The sequence below is a fragment of the Corythoichthys intestinalis genome, chromosome 15, assembly GCF_030265065.1.
Source record: "Corythoichthys intestinalis isolate RoL2023-P3 chromosome 15, ASM3026506v1, whole genome shotgun sequence".
Lineage (NCBI taxonomy): Eukaryota > Metazoa > Chordata > Actinopteri > Syngnathiformes > Syngnathidae > Corythoichthys > Corythoichthys intestinalis.
In genome coordinates, this window is record NC_080409.1 from 5,493,211 (window position 1) to 5,514,658 (window position 21,448).

General features: G+C 41.1%; 1 protein-coding gene across 3 annotated transcripts in view; it reads right to left on the reverse strand.

Annotated features, from left to right (window-relative positions):
• Positions 1 to 368: 368 nt before the first annotated feature.
• si:ch1073-416d2.4 (coiled-coil domain-containing protein 42 like-2) overlaps positions 369 to 21,448 on the reverse strand; it is a 32,189-nt gene continuing 11,109 nt past the window's right edge. Inside the window, exons 3-10 of one of the 3 annotated variants that reach the window (XR_009067180.1) lie at positions 21,077 to 21,253; positions 15,102 to 15,259; positions 14,948 to 15,030; positions 14,693 to 14,865; positions 14,500 to 14,610; positions 5,628 to 5,744; positions 3,774 to 5,569; positions 369 to 3,419 (exon numbers count right to left, since the gene is read on the reverse strand). Coding sequence is in view for 1 of the 3 variants with exons in the window: in XM_057859844.1 (XP_057715827.1) it covers positions 5,384 to 5,569; positions 5,628 to 5,744; positions 14,500 to 14,610; positions 14,693 to 14,865; positions 14,948 to 15,030; positions 15,102 to 15,259; positions 21,077 to 21,253 (1,005 nt within the window). In the remaining 2 variants the exon portion in view is untranslated. Of the gene's footprint in view, positions 5,570 to 5,627; positions 5,756 to 14,499; positions 14,611 to 14,692; positions 14,866 to 14,947; positions 15,031 to 15,101; positions 15,260 to 21,076; positions 21,254 to 21,448 lie in introns of all 3 variants that reach the window. The other 2 variants (XM_057859844.1, XR_009067181.1) reach the window with 2 other exon arrangements.

The window sequence follows — 21,448 nt, forward strand, 5'->3', positions numbered from 1 at the left end:
GTTGTCACATAGCCTACTGCATGTGTGGATTGCCTGGACTACACTTCCATGGGTCTGCAGTAAATTCATAAAGTATTTAGCTATTAGTTTTTGAACAACTTCTGTGTAATGATGCCGTAGCTGATTATATGCAGTGTTGTTAATCTTACTTTAAAAAAAGTAATTAATTACAGTTACAAATTACTTCTCCCAAAAAGTAATTGAGTTAGTAACTCAGTTACCTGAATGTAAAAGTAATTAGTTACTTGGCAAAGTAACTGGTGTTACCTTTTAATGTTTTTTTGTTTTTAATTCCCCCCCCCAAAAAAAACAAAAAAAAAACATAGTAACCTTTGCTATGTTTTGAAGTCATTTAATGCTGTCAATCAACCGTTAAAGTTGTTAAAATTGCTCCCGTTATTGCATGACTTTCTTTCTGTCTACTCTCGACATGTGAAAGTTTGAAAACTTTCATCATTTAAAGATAGATTCAAGTGAAGATTTTGCCGATTTAGGAGTATTTTAGATAAAAAGTTACTTAGGTTCGCTAGGCAGGTTCTCAACAAACGAGCCTTCCTGGGAAGTCTACTGCTTAAAGATGGCGCCTGTTTACTAACGCCGGCCAGTCTAACATTTCGCATCTAGTTCTCTATACATGTGCTAACAACGGGGTGTCTGTCATTTCGCATCTACCGTAATTTCTGGACTATTGGGCGCCCCTGATTACAAGCCTCACCCAGTACATTTTTAAAGGAAAAACCATTTTGTACATACATAAGCCTCTCCTGCCTATAGACCCTACTCACCTACGTCACAAAATGGGCGTGTCGCTGTTTCCGGCCGCCATATTGTACCTCTTTTTCAGACCTATTCTCATTGTTTTCAATTAGTCGAGCAAGTTATAGAGCAATTCATGGAAGCCCCGGTGTTATCTGACGCTGTAAACTCATTGGATCCGTTGCATAAAAGGTGTTACGTGGAAAAGCTTCAGTTTATCCATTCGCCGGATCCGTATTTGATGCCTAAATTGATGTTTTTCGACCCGCTGGCTTCGCCTGACATCTGATATCCTGATATTTACAACTATCTTGTCTACACAAAATCAGCCTATTCTCACGAAAGTTTGAAAAACTAAGAGCTTGGAGGCTTATAAATGCTACGTTGCTGGTTGGGTGAAACAGGTCCTCGTACACGAAAATTCGGCAGGAATCTTGTGCTCGGAAGGTGAGTTACGAAATTTTCAATTCAAAATCTTTTGTTCTTGCTAACATCCACTGTCAAGTCTAATGTATTTCATATCATTTGTCAATGGAGCTAGTGCTTTTAATGTTTATATGGTTTAGCGATAGCACTCTCACTGTATACATATATAACATTACATATACCACATACATATAACATATATAACGTAATAAATATGAAGTGCGATAGCACTACTCCAGATTGTCCCTAGTTGAATTTATTTTTTGGCTTTTGACCTCAATAGTGAAATTGTAAATTAATTGTATGACAACTGTCTGATTATCCCCTTATAATTATATATTTTCTGGTAGCTCATTCACAACGTCTGAGTGTATGTTGTCGGCGATTAGCCTAGCAATGATCTTAATTGTGGTTCTCAGCCCAAAACCCTCTAAATATATATTAAATGCATCTCACCAGATATAAAATGACTACTACGTAATCTGTGGTAGTCGTTTGGAGCCCAGTTTTCTCGTCGAATTGCAGCAGTCAATCTCGGTCTCCTCTTCGGGTCTCTCGGAATACGGTAAAAATTCAAGTCTCTCCGTCTATCTTCTCTGTTTTTGCAACCGACCGCCACACACGACTTCACCATTTTGATTATTAATGTTAACGAGCAGAAAAACACATCATAATAGGAGGAATTTACGAAGCGCTAATGCATTAACATGACTAGTATCCGGACAACATGGCGCGGGGGCGTGGCTGTGACGTCACGTGAGTAGGGTCTATAAGCCGCGTGTGCCCACTTAGTAAAACGAGACATTGATAAAGAAATACAGTTTTCAAACGTTTAATAACACACCTTAACTTTTCGTTCCAAACAGCGCCGGCAAATACGGCAGTTATATAGCAGCGGCACGGAAGTTGCATAGCATCAGCATGGCGGTGCAGCACTAATTGTGCTGGTTAATAAAAACATAAAAGTCTTTGTTAGCAATCTTCATCTTCTTCCTGTGCATTCAAACCATGAAAGTCTTCACCCTCAGTGTCGGATATGAAGACGCTCAGATGCACTTCGCCACACACGCACCAACTCAGTCTGTCCTTAGCGTCGCCTTCAATGTCTCCCATAATGAGGCATATTAACTCCCAGCCTGTGCCGTCCTCCCCGCAGCAGACTGGCCCCTCAAAGCACTCTGGTGATGGCGGACTCTTTCACAGCGCTTCACGATGCTAGGCTCCCCCAAAGCTGCTCTCCCCATTCGGCGAGTCTTGGCAAACGATCTCTCGCCGCACGTCATCAAAGCGTCCCATACAACTCGGATGGCCAATTTAATTTCTTCTAGCATTTTCCAGGATGCAGGTCTGCCAATTCTACTCATGCACAAAGACGAGGGTTCGCCACCTCTATTCATGCACAATGTACAAAGTTAAACTACCGGTAGTAGTGCAAACTAGCGTCTTCCTCGACACATATATTCCACGTGTCTCGCTCCCACATTCCATGCTCGAGCGCCCCAGGCGGCCGTCAGAAAAATACACAAATTGGCCGCATCATTGCACACGCTGCAGGACCCATAATGAGAGAAAAAAGTAGCGGCTTGTAGTCCGGAAATTACAGTAGTTCTAATTACATGTGATATCTACCGTAGCATCATGTGGGCGTACTTTGTAGGCTATCGGCTACAGTCAGGTATTATTGGAGCCACCTAGCATCGCATTTTCAATGGCGTCACAACTCCCTTTCCTCCTCCTCTCTCGTCTCCGTGAGTCCGTGTCTTTTCTCGCGTCACTTAACCAATGAAGTAACACATAGTAACGCATGCTTCTATATCCTCAGTAACGGTAACGGCGTTGCCAAGATGAGAAAAGTAATTAATTAGATTACTCACTTCTGAAAAAAATAACACCGTTAGTAACGCTGTTATACTCTAAAGCCGTTATTAACAACACTGATTATATGGGGGTCGATTTCTGCTGTATTATTCAATGAAAAAAAAATTCAATCAAAGGAAAAAAGTATAAATACAACTGAATTTTCCGATCCAGATGGAGAAAGCACTTTTAAATACAAAGTGATAAGGAATCTTTGGGTGTCTCAAGGCCGAGCAGAGTGTTCTCTTTTTTGGAAATAAAAATATGATCACCCTACTGTAAACAGAAGCTTAATAAACTCAAAAACTCAGTTTAATGGTGGATTGCAAGCATACTGCCCCCTACTGTACAAGAAAGGGGTGGTTTTTATTGGTTAATATCTTGTTCACCTACTGAACTTGCTTGTACTCGTCTTGTACTCGCCTATGTGCTCAGTTACGGTATACAGTACTGTGGTTGCACGGGGCTTTCGATTGACATGATAACGAAACGATCAATTTTCAATGAGAAGAACGGAAAAGAAACAAAAGTAATGTGTAATGCAAGCAACATTTTGAAAAGTAGCGGAGTAAATAGTACAGATACCTGCCGAAAAAAATGTAGCAAAGTAAAAAGTACCACTTCATATTTGTACTCAAGTAAAGTACAGATTCACAAAAATGTACTTAAGTACAGTAATGAAATACTTTTACTTTGTTACATTCCACCAGTGCCGATTTGATTGAAGAGGAAACTTCTTTTCTATGCTTCTACAAAGCATTTCATTCTCTTGAACGCCAATTTATGTTTAAAATGTTGACTGTTATTGCCTTTTGGAAATGTTTAAGGAAATTTGTTAAAACATTCCAATGAATGCAAACAGCTCTATTCAACTGGCACTACCAAAAGATTTTATATCAACCGAGGGACCTGTCAGGGGTATCCAATTTCAGCATTTCTTTTTCTTCTTCTATGCAGATACTATCCATCAGCTTTAAAAAAATTAAAATGTATTACCAGGGGTTCTGGAAGTCACACACAGCAGGGGGTGGTAAGGTTTTGTTTTTGTTGTTTTCCCCATCCAAAAACATCCGTTTTGGCCCAAATTTGTCATGCTCGCGAGCTTTTTCCATATAAGGCGTGCACAATGGCAGCACAAACACATGCTCGATAGTCTGCGTACTACTACTAGGCTACTACAAAGACAGCGAAGCAGTTGACTTCTCAGGAAGGCTCGTTTGTGGCAAACCTTCCTAAAATCTTAAATAGTCCTAAATGAGACATAATCTTGACTTGAATCTATCTTTAAATGATGTAACAGTTTTAAAACTTTCACATGTCGAAATAGGAGACAGAAAGGAAATAATGCAATAATGGGAGCAATTTTAACAACTTTAACGGTTGATTCACTACCTTAATTAAAGGACTTCCACATATAGCAAAGGTTACTCTAGTTAGCGCATTCCCCAATACCTCTGTGTCTAGTTAAGTTTAACCCTTTGAACTTCATATAGTACAGTAAACAAATTCTTCACGCCACTTTACCAACAGCAGGCATGGTTTGGAGGGATGCAGTTTGTATGAGGCGTGGTTTGTAGCGTGGCAGGCTGCTACACGAAATTTCAGGCTTGCCTGATTTTGTTTAAAAATCACAGAATTACAGAATATGCATTGTTGCTTTAGCCTTTTAAGGTGTTTACTGAGTGATCCTTACACTCTAAATGTAACTCATAGCGTTAGCATAGCATTTGCACAAGCATTAGCTTTAACATCCTCTTAAACTCAATTGTTTACATCTCGTCATGATGTCCTGGTGGGTTTAATTTAAGGAAAATAATGTACTGTTCTTGCTGTGTGTGTGTGTAATTAATCATTTTAAAAAAAGTAGAGCGACCTCAAATGTTTTTGGATATTGGTATTTGAAAATCCCATATTGGTCGACCTCTACTATATATCCTCATTTACGTATTGATGGCATCAGGAGTAACATGGGGTTCTGTATCTTGCTTAAGGATACTTAGACGAGGACACCAGGGAGGGGAATCGAACCGACAACCGCTAGGTTGGGGAATGACTACCCGACCAATGAGCCACACTGCCACACAAAAACATGAGGAAAATAGCAATACGGTATGATTTATCAACACAACACAGGTAGAATTTTATAAGTAAATTAGTTTGTTTAGATAACAACTTAGCCGCAATTAAAGTGTCAAGTGAGAAATATGATCATACATGACTTTGCGTTTTTAAAGAAATTAAGTAAATAAGAGAAAATGTTGCTGAATTGCTAGCATGGTCATTCACAGTACACTGAAAAAGGTCCAGATCACTTTTTTTTTTTCAGCTTTTCAGATTGTCTACATCAACTAGATTGATCGCTCGTTTTACTGACTTTACTTGGACTTTTGAGTTGCATTTTATTGCCAAAGCTGCTCATAGATGCCTTCACTTTCATGCCCGTCAAAGCTGTTTTACTCGTCGTTTGGGAAGCACACTCCATCAGTTTTCTCAATCTCTTTTCTGTGTCCGTCTTGTCCATGAGGTACTCCTGAAAGCAGTCATAGTTTAATTGGTCTCAAATTAAAGCTACTATACCCATCTCTTACCTTCACCATGTCCATCCTTTTGGATGCGCTCATATTTTCAAGAGGTCCGTATGCTGGCAGATAACACTGCTCTGCCAGGTTGTTGATAGCCAGGATTAAACTTCCAACTTCTTCAGCCTGAGAAATAACTACAAATTTCATTGTAATACCACATAAGACCATCCATCCATCCATCCATCCATCCATCCATCCATCCATCCATCCATCCATCCATCCATCCATCCATCCATCCATCCATCCATCCATCCATCCATCCATCCATCCATCCATCCATCCATCATCTTCCGCTTGCTCCGGGGTCGGGTCACGGGGGCAGCAGCTTTAACAGGGAAGTCTGGGCTTCCCCCTCCCCAGCCACTTCAACCAGGTCCTCCGGCGGGATCCCAAGGCGTTCCCAGGTCAGCCGAGAGACTTAGTCTCTCTAGCGTGCCTTGGGTCGTCTCCGGGGCCTCCCGCCGGTGGGACATGCCCAAAACACCTCTCCGGAGGAAACCCATTTCAGCCGCTTGTATCCGGGATCTTGTTCTTTCGGTCACGACCCACAGCTCATCATCATAGGTGACGGTAAGAACGTAGATCGATTGGTAAATTGAGAGCTTCGCCTTTCGGCTCAGCTGCCTCTTCACCACTACGGACTGGTGCAGAGTCCGCATTACTGCAGATGCTGCACCGATCCACCTGTCGACCTCTCGCTGCCTCCTAACCCCACTTGTGAACAAGACCCCAAGATACTTGAACTCCTCCACTTGGGGCAGGATCTCATCCCCGACCCAGAGAGGGCACTCCACCCTTTTCTGACTGAGGACCATGGTCTCAGATTTGGAGGTGCTGATCTTCATCCCAATCGCTTCACACTTGACTGCGAACCGCTTCAGTGAGCGTTGGAGGTCACGGCTTGATGAAGCCAACAGCACCACCTTGTCTGCAAAAAGCAGAGATGCAATGCTGAGGTCACCAAACCGGACACGCTCAACGCTTCGGCTGCGCCTAGAAATTCTGTCCATAAAAATTATGAACAGAATCGGTGACAAAGGGCAGCCTTGGCCTCACTGCGAACAAATTCGACTTACTGCCGGCAATGCGGACCAAACTCTGACACCGGTCGTACTGGGACTGAACAGCCCTTACCAAGGGGCTCGGTACCCCGTACTCCTGGAGCACCCCCCACAGGACTCCCGACGCACACGGTTGAACGCCTGCTCCAGATCCACAAAACACATGTAGACTGGTTGGGCGAACTCCCATGCACCCTCGAGGACCCTGCCGAGGATGTAGAGCTGGTCCAGTGTTCCACGGCTAGGACGAAAACCACACTGCTCCTCCTGAATCCGAGATAAGGCGGTGCTAACAACTTATCATAAGACTATAAATGCTTTTAAACAACTTCAACTGTCCAACAGTACAAGCATTATACTCTTGTGTGTGTGTGTGTTCACATGCATATATTTACTTATTTGAGAGCTTTAAATCATGTTATTTGGTTGTTCCCTGGTTAAACAGACATTTGGAGTGGTTCTCTGAACCATTCTCCTATGTCTGAGAAATCCTCGATTTACTTCTGTCCTCCGGTGGGAGCTGCTTACATGCTCGGTGGTGACTACCACCGCCTCTTTCCCCTAGCTCCTCCCCTGCTCTGACGTGTACCGTACTGCAACGCTACCCCTTGCCCCGCTCTCCCTTATCTGTCCATTTGCGCATTCTCGACAAATCTCACCGGTGTCAACAGTAGACGGCGGTGCCAACAATTTATCAACCTCGTCATATTTGAGGCAACATTTTCCAATGGGCATTTTAAAAAAACGCTAACATAATACGTAACTTTTTCTAATATGCTGAAAAAGCTGATCTAGTACAAACAAAAGTAAAAATGACGTAGTGAATAGGGCATGTCAGGGAGGGGATGAGCTCCTTCAAGATAGAGTCCCATTTCCAGCTGTTTGATACAGCCATGATGCAAAGACAAGTTCATATTAAGTCGAGCATGAAATATTTAAAAAATTAACTCAAGGCGAAATTGTGACTTGAATGTGCTTGAAAAGTGCCTGAAAAGTAGACGAGACCCCCCACTTTAAAAAGTTGTATATTACCTCTATGAAGTTGGCCCCCCATCAGATGCATATTTATAGAAAAACTGTGTCATTCGTTTGTGCTGAAAAGTTTTTTGTATGTGCTGCTATCGTTTTTGAGATATTAACAATTCTTTTATATGTCAATCTGAGGTCAATCTGCGAGTAACGTCATCACTCGAAATTTACCCCCCATTTACCGCAAAATGGACCCGAAGGGGTTCCAGTCGTTTGTGCTACGTTAGCAGTAGTTGTTAGGGCAGAGTTGGTACACTTTGTCAGCCGCGTGGTGCGATTGATGTCATCATTCGAAATTAATATCTCAATATCTATAAAACGCTAGTAGCACAAGCAAAAATTTTTTACAGCAGGGCCGTAACATAAATGAATGGCACCGTGTTGGATCCATTTTGCAATAAATGGGGGAGCTGCGTGACCTCATGACTCAAAATTATTATCTCAATACCTCAAAAACGATAGCAGCACAAACAAATATTTTTACTGCACAAATGCACAACCAACGATTGCTACAATTTTTAGCCATTCGTAATCAAAATGGGGGGCTAGTTTACCTCAGACTGACCTACAAAAGAATCGTTAATACCTCAAAAACGATAGCAGCACAAACCTAGCACACACTAATTACATAATTCTTCTATTAATTTGCGTCTGATGGGTGGCCAACTTCACGGAGGTTACATATTACAAGATCCAAGTTTGGATGACCTGAGACTTAAAGGATTAATTTGGTTTAGTTCTACCAAACCAAGGAACAAAGCATTTCTTTTTATTACTATACACAGTCAGCAAGAACAGTACATTATTTTCAAATATTTAAACCCACCAGGACGTCACAACGAGATGTAAACAAGTGAGAGTTTAAAAGGATTTTTGCCATGCTTTAGATAATGGTAAGTCGAATGCTACGCTAACGCTATTAATCAAAGACTAAAGCAACATTGCATATTCTCTCATGCAAGAAAAAAAAAAAAAAAAAAATCTTTCAATATTTACATATCAGGAGAGCTTGAAACCTGCCTTCACGCTGCTGCAGGGTCTCTCCGTGGTCCTACCGTCAGTCAGCGGCGGCCACAGTTGCCCACACAGATGCCAGATCAAAATCCTTTTTTATTGTCTTATTTTCTTTGGTAATTGGCCAATGTTAGAAAAAAGTCCATATACCGGCCGGCCTCTATATCGGGCGACCAATATTCACGATCAAAGCTAACAGTTAACATATTCTGACCACTCTCTAGTTACTTTTAATTTCATGATCATCTTTTCAAAAATCATCTTGCCCAGATCCATTTCGTTCCACAAGACTAAGAGCCTTTTCTCAAGCCTTTTCTCATGATATTGATGACCTCCCCCTCACAACCTTGACCAGCTGACCTGCCGATCAAGTGTCCCACTACAATACGCATCTCCACTCACTTCTGAACCACCATGCTCCCCTAAAAACCCTTTCAGTTTCCTTTACCTGATTCACGCTCTGGTTCACCCCTGCTCTTCGCCTACTTAAGTCACGAAACCGTCAGCTCTCTACAAGAAAACTGGACTGTCAATTCACAAAGAAATGTACAATAATCAACTCACTTTCTACAAGGATCAAATCAACGCAGCCAAATCGACTTACTATTAGATTACAATAATGGGTGATGTGGTGTTACATACAGTATGGATGTTTAGGGTGGAGATGGCTTTAGGAAAGAAACTGTTCCTCAGTCTGTTTGTCCTTGCTTTTAAACACCTATAGCGTCTGCCAGAGGGGAGCAGTTCAAACAGCTGGAAACCAGGATGTCAGCTGTCCTTGAGTTTAGAGTTCTGCTGAGGCACCAGGAGGAGTAGATGTTGCGCTGCCTTGACTGTCCTCAGAAGCCTCTCCCTTTCTGCAGCAGTGCAGCTCACGTACCAGGTGGAAATGCAGTATGTTAGCAGGCTGTCAATGGATGAGTGGTAGAAAGCCAGCAGCAGCTTCGTATCCAGCTTGTTCTTCCTGAGGACTCACAGGAAGTTTAGACGCTGTTGAGCTTTCTTTAAGATAGCTGTTATATTTGCAGTCCATGAGAGGTCATCTGAGATCTGGACTTCCAGGAACCTGAAGGTGTGGACTCTCTCCACACACTCGCCGTTGATGTACAGGGGCGGCGGGTCGGTACTATTCCTCCTGAAGTCTACGATGACCTCTGGTTTTAGTGGTGTTCATGGCCAGGTTGTTGTCTGAGCACTAGCCTGAGAGTTTGTTGACTTCCTTCCTGTAGGGTGCCTCATCTTGAGATTAGTCCAGCCACTGTGGTGTCATCAGCAAATTATTCCGATGTCATTACAGCTAATCAGCACAACTCTAAAAACCTGTACTCACTCCTCACCAAAATCACTAAGCCCCCGATCCACTCCCTCTTTTCATGCGCTCCGCTAATTTTTGTGATGCAATCCTGACATTCTTCTTCACAAAAATTGCTAACATTCACCGATCTCCGAGTCACTGAGGAGCTGCAGTTTCTGGGATTGACCCTATTCCCTTTCATGTTCCTCTCATCAGCCCCCTCTCCACATTTACTCTTCCTTCATTCCAGGCTATCTGTGATATCATCACCAAATCCAAACCCACTACATGTCATATTGATCCTCTTCCCACTGCCTTCATCAAAACCTGTCTTCCCTCAATTGTCCCCCTCATCACCAATATCATTCACTCCTCACTTTTCGGTACAATTCCCCCATCTCTTAAAACTGCTTCCATTACACCCGTTCTTAAGAAATCCAGCTTGGATCCCAGCAATTTCAATAACCTCCGCCACATTTCCAACATACCGTTCATTTCCAAAATTGTTGAAAAACTGTTGCATCTTAAGTCCATAACCACCTTATCACCACTGACATTTACGAGCAGTTTCAATCCGGTTTCCGCCCCCTCCATAGCACTGAAACAGCCTTACTCAAAATTACAAACGACCTTTTCATAGCTTCTGACTCTGGTCTATTGGCAATCCTTGTTCTCCTCGATCTCACTGCTGCCTTCGACACCATTTCCCACTTAATCCTTCTCAACCGGCTCTCCTCCCTTGGTATCACCCAAACACCCTTTTCTTGGTTCACTTACTACCTGTCTGACTGCAATCAATTTGTCAAATTCGGCCCCTATAAATCCAAATCCTTTCCTGTCTCTGCTGGCATATCCCAGGGGACCGCTCCTCTTAATCATTAACATTCTCCCCCTCGGTTCCATCTTCCGCAAACACAACATTTACTTTCACTGTTTCGAGGATTGACAGACAGCTCTACATTTCCTCAAAACCAACCTCTTCCCTTCCACCCTCACCCTCTGTTTAGAAGATATTAACTCTTGGTTCTCCTCTAACTTCCTGTTCCTAAATAGCTCAAAATCATAAGTTCTCCTTCTAGGAACCACTGCCATGCTCTCTCATGACAATAACTTCTCTATTACCTTCAACAATGTACCTATCTCTCCTACTCTCCTTAAGAGTCTGGGTGTCATCCTCGACAGCACGCTCTCCTTCCCTTCCCGTATCAACATTACCACCAGATCAGCCTATTTCCATCTTCGCAATATTTATTGTCTCCTCCCTTCTCTCACCCGCCATACAGCGCTTCTACTCTGGTCTGTAGTCTGAACACCTCCCAGCTCGATTATTGTAACTCACTGCTCTTCGGTCTCCCAAATAAGTCCCTCCAAAAACTGCAGCTCCTCCAAAAAGCAGCACGCCTCATCACTCGGATCCCCACCACACACCACATCACCCTCATTCTCAGTCAACTTCACTGGCTCCCAGTCAAACAAAGAATTAACTACAAGATCCTCGTCATTACCTTCAAAGAACTCCATTGCCTGGCCCCTCCCTACCTTTGCAATCTCCTCTGTATTAACAGTCATCCCTGTTCACTTCGCTCTTCCTCTCTTCTCCACCTTTCCTTCCCCCGTGTCTGTATCTCCACCTTTGGTTCCAGAGCTTTTAGTCACGGAACTCACTCCCCCCCGATCTTCGCAATATATCCCAATCAGAGGTTGCGCTAGACATTTTCGTTGTCTGTCATTTTGACTGACAGGGTCATAAAAATCCGGACATATTCAATAGTATCTAGTTTTCATTCATTTTTAATTAATATTGTAACACTTGCTTGGCGGCGAAAAATTAGACACGGAAGTCGTGGTATTTTTCTCCCTTTTTACTCTGCTTACCAACAACTCCGCCCCCAAAGAAAAAGAGGCAACGATATAGACCCCAATCACCAACGTCACACAATGATCTTAATTGTGGTTGTCAGCCCAAAATCTTCTAAATATATATTAAATGCATCTTACCAGATATAAAAAGACTACTACATAGTCTGTGGTGATCGTTTGGTGCCCAGACTTCTTGTCGAATTACAGCAGTCCATCTCGCTCTCATCTTCACCATTTTGATTATTAATATTAACGAGCAGAAAAACACGCCGTAATAGGAGGCATGTACGTAGCGGTAAACTGATACACAATATGGCGGCTCCGGTCAGGGGGCGGAGTTGTGACGTCATGTGATTGGGTGATTGGATGACGCGCTGGCACACCGGGTGCACCAATAAGAACCTCGCGTTGATGTGTCAATCACGGTGCCGCCGCCAGACCCCGGTGACGCTACAATATTCTGACAGAAGAGCCAACGACGTCATGCATTAAGAGAGACAATAGCTAATATGCTGACTCGCCACCCTGTGGTCTGGGGTGTGAATTGCAACCTGTCAAAATGACGGACGGATTTCAGTTTTTTCCGTCACCGTTTTAAAAAACCGGTCAACGACGGAAAATATCCGGTTAACGCGACCCCTGATCCCAATATACCCTGCCACTTTTCAAGTCTAGACTCTATCTATACCTCTTAATTTTTTAAAATTTACATTTATCCTGTTTTTATTCTAATATTATAATTGTTTTGTTTTTTTTTATTATTGTGACGCCATCCACAGACATCATCACTATTGACGTGTCACCTCGTCATTCTTTGCGCGACGCCATATCAGAGGGGGCTGAGCTTCATTTAGTAATAGCCGAGGACCGCACACGCTCATGCCCAATTTAAGCTTGGATTTACTTACGATTAGATTTAACTACGAAAGTTGAACCGCATACAAACAGGAAGGATTGTCTCAGGAGTGATTTGTTCGAGGATTGGCGGTAAATATCATATTTTTCGTCCCATGCATGCGTGATTGAAGTATTTATTAGCAGGGATTTTCTTCTTTGTTTACACATGGAGGCAGCTAATTTTCGTAACTGACTAGCCTCATAGTTTACTTTTAACCAAGAAATGAGACTCAATTTTAAGTTTTTCAAAATAGGCCCCCTACAAATCGGCCCCGTTTCTCGTGTCATGTCAATAGGTCATGAAGTCTATGCTCCATCTTTCTTGTAAAGTGTCTTTGTGTAGCTTGAAAAGCGCTCTAGAAATAAAATGGATGATTATTATTATCAAAGGTCTTCGAGGATGTTTCCTCTTTGTTTACACATGGAGGCGGCTAAAAGACGAGCTACACATTCGCCATATTTACGTAAAATACATGCTAACTGCATGGTTTCTCTTGATTTTAACCATGAATCAAGACTGTTTTACGTCCATACCTATGAAGAATTCGGGGATTTAAGCATTTATCCCAAGAATTTTCACCAGAAAGCTCTGTTTACGTCAGACGGCTTCTAGCCTCATTCGCTAACAGAGTAGCATTGTTCTTCGACAATATACATAAAATAAACGCTAACCGCATGGCTTCTTTGCTTTTAACCAAGAATCGAGACTGTTTCATTTCCATATCTATGAAGAATTTGGGGATTTAAGCATTGATTCACAAGACTTTTCGCCAAATAAGCTACTTTTACGGCAGGCGGCCGCTAGCCTCATTCGCTAACAGTATATAGTGTATAATGATAATAGAGGGATATTCTTTTCTATAATAACTTGCGATTGTATATAGAATTTATTAATTATCTATTTACATATTATTTATGATTGATTCTGCATGTTTTCCTAAAGTATTAAGTTTCTGATGTTAAATTGAGTGATTTATTAGCTGTTGAAAACTTGAAATAAAAAAAAAAAAAAAAATAAGTTGCTATTTTGGTCAAAAACCTATATGATATGTTAAATATTGCTATTCATCCTGAAAATATACGGTAGGTGATTATCTCTGCATTTAGTGATTTTTGTGCATCTAGTGTAAAATCAGACTTTTATAGCCATTTTAAGTTGTGTTATACGTATAAAGAAAATAATCGAGATTTTATAAGGTAACGACTTTTAATTTTTTGATGCCGCTGCTCATGGAGACTCATATATGGCTAAGGTAGGTGCCTGTTTTGGGTTTTAGGTCGGTAGCAGCTTTGGTTTTGTAAATATTTCAATTTTAAGTTTTTCAAAATAGGCCCCCTACAAATCGGCCCCGTTTCTCGTGTCATGTCAATAGGTCATGAAGTCTATGCTCCATCTTTCTTGTAAAGTGTCTTTGTGTAGCTTGAAAAGCGCTCTAGAAATAAAATGGATGATTATTATTATTAAAGGTCTTCGAGGATGTTTTAAATATCAAAGATGTTTTTAATATCTTAAATTAGTTTGAAAATGATTATGTTCATAAATGTACTTTTTATGGCTTGGTAACAAATTGCTACTATATAATAGCCCTCCCATCATGTGTGACTCAACAGAACTAAATCTAAAAGTAAATCTTTGGTATGTTGCCTATTTCTAAAGAGTGTGTGTGTGTTCATGTTTGGAAATAATGGAATGTTTGCAGACAGTTTTGTTGTGTGTGAATACCTTCTTTCTAGACTGTTCTTGCTCCTTCAAGAGTTTGTTCTCTGCTTGCTTGTTCTTCTCTCTAAGGCTCTCCAACTCCCACTGAAGTTGATGAAGTTCTTTACTGGCCATCTAAGCAAAATGTAACACGGTCAAGCCAAGCTCGCACCTGCTGGGATTGATACTGGAAGTATTGTCTGTTGCGGAGTCGAACCAATTTGTGCATGTTGTGGCCTCGCTTCATGGCGTGCAGCTGTCGCCTGCTGCGCTCGACCTCCTCCTCCACACGGCCCAGACGCTGCAGCAACTGCTGGTGGGTGAAGCACAGGGTCTCGTGGCGCCGGAGGATGGGCATGACCGCACACTCAGAGTCCGTCTCAAGGTGACCTGAAATAGTCAGTGTTAATGTACTGTAATGTGAATAAATTCAACGCCTATTACACAGCTGTAAGAGCAAATATTTACATACTGTCAGGGAGATAATCCAATGTTTTCATTAAAAAGTCCTCATAGATTTTATATTTGGATAATCTTTCCTTTAAAATGTGCTTCCTGCCAATTAAAATAAACAAATATGTCAGTGCGTTTGTGATGGCGCATCACATGATTGTAAAGGCTCTCACCTGGCTCGAAGTTGTTGCAGCAGTTTAGTCAATTCATCCAACTCGCGCTGCTTCATCACGTTGTGCTCCTGCATTGCCTTGTACTGCTGCACAGCTTGACTCCGTATCGCTTCATTGTCATTCACAAACCTTTCAAACTTCAATGCTTTGTGTTTCACCTGAGGGACAATAAATACAAGGCGGAAAACACTCAGGTGACTTGAAGTTCCGCTCTGAGACTCCCAATTTAGCCAAATTTCAAAACTGTTCTGTAGCCATACATCATTGGAAAGCTTAAAATCTCAATTTTCTGGGGGAAAAAAATTTGAACAGGAGGGCATTTAAAAAAAAAAGGAAAAACAATTAAACAGCAAAACCCTAACTGGAGTTGAAAGCACATGACAGCATAATTAAAGACGCCACGATTTTAACGAGATATTATCACATACCTACCTCTTTTTGATCCAAAAGTTCCATGTAGCATGTATCACCGAGTGTCAAGACACAGCTGTGAATGGCCACAGCCATATTTTGGAAGGATTTTATGGGTGAAACATGGTAATATACACTCACCGGCCACTTTATTAGGCGCACCATGCTAGTAACGGGTTGGACCCCCTTTGTGCCTTCAGAACTGCCTCAATTCTTCGTGGCATAGATTCAACAAGGTGCTGGAAGCATTCCTCAGAGAGTTTGGTCCATGTTGACATGATGGGATCACACAGTTGGTGCAGATTTGTCGGCTGCACATCCATGATGCGAATCTCCTGTTCTACCACATCCCAAAGATGCTCTATTGGATTGAGATCTGGTGACTGCGGAGGCCATTTGAGTACAGTGAACTCATTGTCATGTTCAAGAAACCAGTCTTAGATGATTCCAGCTTTATGACATGGCGCATTATCCTGCTGAAAGTAGCCATCAGAAGTTGGGTAAATTGTGGTCATAAAGGGATGGACATGGTCAGCAAAAATACTCAGGTAGGCTGTGGCATTCCAACGATGCTCAATTGGTACCAAGGGGCCCAAAGAGTGCCAAGAAAATATTCCCCACACCATTACACCACCACCACCAGCCTGAACCGTTGATACAAGGCAGGATGGATCCATGCTTTCATGTTGTTGACGCCAAATTCTGACCCTACCAGCCGAATGTCGCAGTAGAAATCGAGACTCATCAGACCAGGCAACGTTTTTCCAATCTTCTTATTGTCCAAGTTCGATGAGCTTGTGCAAATTGTAGCCTCAGTTTCCTGTTCTTAGCTGAAAGGAGTGGCACCCGGCGTGGTCTTCTGCTGCTGTAGCCATCTGCCTCAAAGTTCGACGTACTGTGTGTTCAGAGATGCTCTTCTGCCTACCTCGGTTGTAATGGGTGGTTATTTGAGACACTGTTGCCTTTCTATCAGCTCTAACCAGTCTGGCCATTCTCCTCTGACCTCTGGCATCAACAAGGCATTTCTGCCCACAGAACTGCCGCTCACTGGATATTTTTTCTTTTTCGGACCATTTTCTGCAAACCCTAGAGATGGTTGTGCGTGAAAATCCCAGTCGATCAGCAGTTTCTGAAATACTCAGACCAGCCCTTCTGGCACCAACAACCATGCCACGTTCAAAGTCACTCAAATCACCTTTCTTCCCCATACTGATGCTCAGTTTGAACTGCAGGAGATTGTCTTAAACCATGTCTACATGCCTAAATGCACTGAGTTGCCGCCATGTGATTGGCTGATTAGAAATTAAGTGTTAACGAGCAGTTGGACAGGTGTAACTAATAAAGTGGCCGGTGAGTGTAATGCGATGCAGAAATTGCAGACATCAAGGAGTGGTTGAGATTTTCTTTTTCATATATTTACCCTTGTAAATGTTTTATTTTTTATTTTTTATTTTTCTTTTATTTGGATCGATTATTTATCATCTAAATTATTGGGGAAAATGCGACAGTAAAAAAAAAAAAAAAATCCAATTAAGCGATAGTTATGAGGTAGATATCCGTGACTTATTTACAGACACCATTTTTTCATTGAGACGAAATTTGTTTAAAAGTTTAAAATATGCGAGTGAATAAGTTTTTTCAGTCGTTTTTTTTTTTTTTTTTAAACTTAATATTAGACATCAATTAATGATTCTAAATTAAAAATGACAGAGATTTCAAATAATGTAATTAATTACCTTCATTTTATGGCTGCTTTGAAACAAAAGCAGTTGCGAGTAGACATCAATTAATGATTCTAAACTAAAAATGATAGAGATTTCAAATAATATAATTAATTACCTTCATTTTATGGCTGCTTTGAAACAAAAGCAGTTGCGAGACATCTGTAAATGGGGGTTTCTAGGGTAAAACGGACGAACTAAAAATAGTTTGGGGGCTTCATGCGCCATGAATCTGCTATGGCAGCATATCGACGTATTGTTCTATCAAACACAACAGTTCTTTTGGCTTAAAATACAGCAGTTTATTTTAAATTTGTATATTTCATTTATCTTTTAGTAGTAGTAGCAGTATTTGTTTTATTTTAATTTTTATTTATTTTTTCTTATTTTTTAAATGATTTTTAAAAATTCTATTCGTGATTAAATGCGATTTTTGTGTATAATTTTATTTCCTATTTCGATTATTTTTGTTTTTACCTTCTATTGATTTTAATGTGATTTTTATGATCTTCATGTGATGTAAAGGACTTTGAATTGCCTTTTGTTGAATTGTGCTATATAAATAAATTGCCTTGCCTTGCCTTAAAGAGGGGTGCAAGAGCAGAAACTGCTTTTTCAGTCTTGTCTGTGTTTTCCGCTACATGTGGCACAATGTGGGATACATATTTGCATCAATTTGATTCTCTTTCTTTCAGTGTGCTGTTCCCAAGGTTGCAACTCTGAACTGAACATTGGAGACATACTTTGCATGGAACATTGGGGACATACTTCGCATGAAAAAAAACCAAAAAAACCCTAAGATCTGTACTTCTCAAATAGTGGGGGCGCAGTGTGATGCAGGCGGGGGCACGTGTGAGTGTGACCTTGGGGAACATACTTTTTTGGTGTACTGGAATGAAGTGTAATTACACATCCACTCATTGGGTGGCAGTGGCGCTCTGATGTGCGCAGTATTATTCAACCAAACGAGCAAAGAGCACTGGAGATATGAAGAGCTAAGATGAGGAAATATGACAATGTATGTATCGTTTGGCTTTTGGCTTTGACTTTTAATACAGTGGGAAACGAGGAATGACCAGTGGCCAGGTGTCACTTAAAGACTTTAGAAGCCCAATCAGATTGATAAGCCGCTTGATTTTTTTTTTTTTTTTTTTTTTTTGTGAAACCGTGCCGAATGTTGCCAACAATCGTCCCTCTTCATCAGTGTTACATCAGTAGACTAGCGAGCACTGTTAGCACCATATAAGGTGGCATACTAAGTTGCTCAGTGCAAAATAACTCCACACCATAGCAAAGGAGCAGATACTCTTTGCAGCAAAAATAAAAACTGTCCCTCTGTCGAATGACACTGTCGTTTTTCTATTTTTGTTTTTCGATAAAATTGTTTGCCATATTGTCCTCAGGAGTTAATATTGCTAATCAATTTGAATTTATTTTTATTTACTATATTAAATTGTATTAATCAGTATCTAATGGTCAAAAATGTATCTTGAGTGTGTTTTTACAGTGTGGATGTGAATTTTTTTTTAATTCAGGCAAATTGATGAGCTTTTCATCACTCCTTTCTGTTACAAAATACAGGAACGAAGTACTTTTACTTTATTACATTCTACCACGGTTACTTAGGCTAGGTCATAGACTTCATAATGGTATTGACGGATCAGATAGGTCATGCACTGCGCCTCACATTCAAATAGGGGGCCACCCACATCAAGAGGAGCTATTCACAAACACGCAAGCAGCGATCTAACGTCAGATTTCTGTTGAAAAAGTCCGAAAGCTCTACCGCATACAAACAGGAAAGATTGTCTCAGGAGTGATTTGTTCGAGGATTCAAGGTAATTATTACTGTATATATTTTTCGTACCATGCATGCATTTTGAAACGTGAAAAAAATCAATGGGAGAAATTAACCGCTATGGACTAGCATCATCATTCAACATATTTACGTAAAATAAATGCTAACTGCACAGGTTTTTTGCTTTTAACCAAGAATCGAGACTGTTTTACCTCCATATATAAAGAATTCGGAGATTTAAGCATTTATTCACAAGAATTTTCAACGGAAAAGCTCTGTTTACATACGGCGGCCGCTAGCTACATTCACTAACAGACGAGAATTGTACTTCTACATATTTACGTAAAATAAATGCTAACTGCACGTTTTTTTCCCCCTTTGCTTTTAACCAAGAATCGAAGCTGTTTTACGTTCCTATCTATAAAAAATTTGGGGATTTAAGCATTTATTCACAAGAATTTTCAACGAAAAAAGCTCTTTGTGATTCTACAGGCTCCCTATTTATCGGCCCCTCGCCCAGTCAATACCATATGACCCATAGCAAAGCAAAATTGAAGATGAGATCTTGTTCATGTCTCATTTACCTTGTCTGACAAGTGAATCAGCAATAATTGAGACCAGAGTGGTTTTCTCAATTTGCTCATTTTGACTCACCACTTGCTCCTAAGGGTACCCTTAGGAGCACAAACCCAGAAACAAATAAGCAGAGAATGAGATAAATTTGAGATGATCAAATTCAAGATTAAGCAATAGATGAGTAGCAAATTTTTGCTCAGGGGAAGTCCTTGGCTAGGTTCATACCGCAGGTCTTAATGCACAATGCCGAATTTTTGTCATATCTGTTTTTTTGGTGTGCCCATTCAGACTGCATGTGTCCATTGAGCCGGTTCAAGTATCACGCATGTGCACCAATTCGCAGTCCGAGACGCGCTGAGCAACTGACCCGCACGTGCAGGAGCATCAAAACAAATGACTAAACATGACGCACACACACGCATACGGACAGTTTGCCCCGACTCCCAGCCGTGCAAGCAATCTTGTAATATTGCTCATTTGGAGCAGAGAGGAAACCGAGCATTCTCAGACTGATCCTCAACCCATTTTATTTTTTATGACTTGCCAAGCCCGCTCCTTCCCCCAAAGCAGTGTTCAAAGTAGGAGCTAACACTAGCTGCACCGCTACCGTAGCGCCCTCTCTCTCTCGCTCTTTTCTCACGTAATTGCTGCATGAATTTCAATTTGGTAGACTTGACAGTTCAGACCGCCGCTACATTCTGGAAAAATGTGGCCCAGATCGGATTTAAACCACATACGAAAGTGACCTGGATCGGATTTGAAATGGTCCACTTCTATGCGACATGTCCCATTCAGACCGTCAAGTTAATGCCTCACTCGAGTCGGGAAAACACGAAAAAATCGGATTCGTGCATTAAGACCTGCGGTATGAACCTAGTCCTTGGTAATATGCATGTGACAATGTTGTTGCATTAGCAGTGCAATGGCAGTGACATTTCAGTGCAAACTTGACATTTAGGACGCCCTGTAGTGGCATTGTGTGTAGTTCATCAATGTTTTTTTTTTCTTTCCATGTGATTTATGGATACGATCTCAACCCAGAAAGTTTGACTTCAAGTTTTCCATCCGTAAGTTGTTAATGAGAATGCTTTTTATGTAAGCAGGGTGATTCCATCAATGTTCCCTAAATTTGACCAAAATGTGGATGTTTGCTTTGTACTTTCTCTCCTGCACATGTCTATACTTTTTTAAATATTTTTAAAAAAAATCAGTTTATGATTTTGAATATCCTTTAAAAAGGATAGCTGCAGAATGAAAAAGAATGGGAGGAAGAAAGTTGCGGGTTAGGAAGGATTATCAGAAGGAAGGATAATGATGCACTAATTTAAGAATGTGTGTTTGATGAAGGTGAGGGAGGATGGAGTAATCCATCTGAGGATAGAATAAAATGTAACGCTAGGGGAAGAAGAACAAAAGGATGCCAAGGAGAAAAATGTAGCTGTGATCAAATAAAAATGTTGTGCACATACCTCCTGATGTTTTATTTGCAGTTCAGTCCTCATTTGAGCCAACTCGTCCACATTTCTCATGAATTCTTTTCTTTTGAGCACAAGAAGGTTGTTCACCTCGTCCAGCTCGGCTTGTTTCTTCAGAACCAGAGTCTTTTGTAACGTATTTACGCCCACTCCGAGGATTCTGCTTGGAGGCTAAACGTTACAGTGTTATAAAAAAGTATCTGAACCTATTGGAATTTCTCACTTTTCTGCATAAAATCACCATCAAATGTGATCTTTGTCAAAATCACACAGATGAAAATACAGTATCTGCTTTAACAAAAAAAATCCAAACATTTATAGGTTTTCATATTTTGGTGAGGATAACATGCAAACAATGCAAGAAGG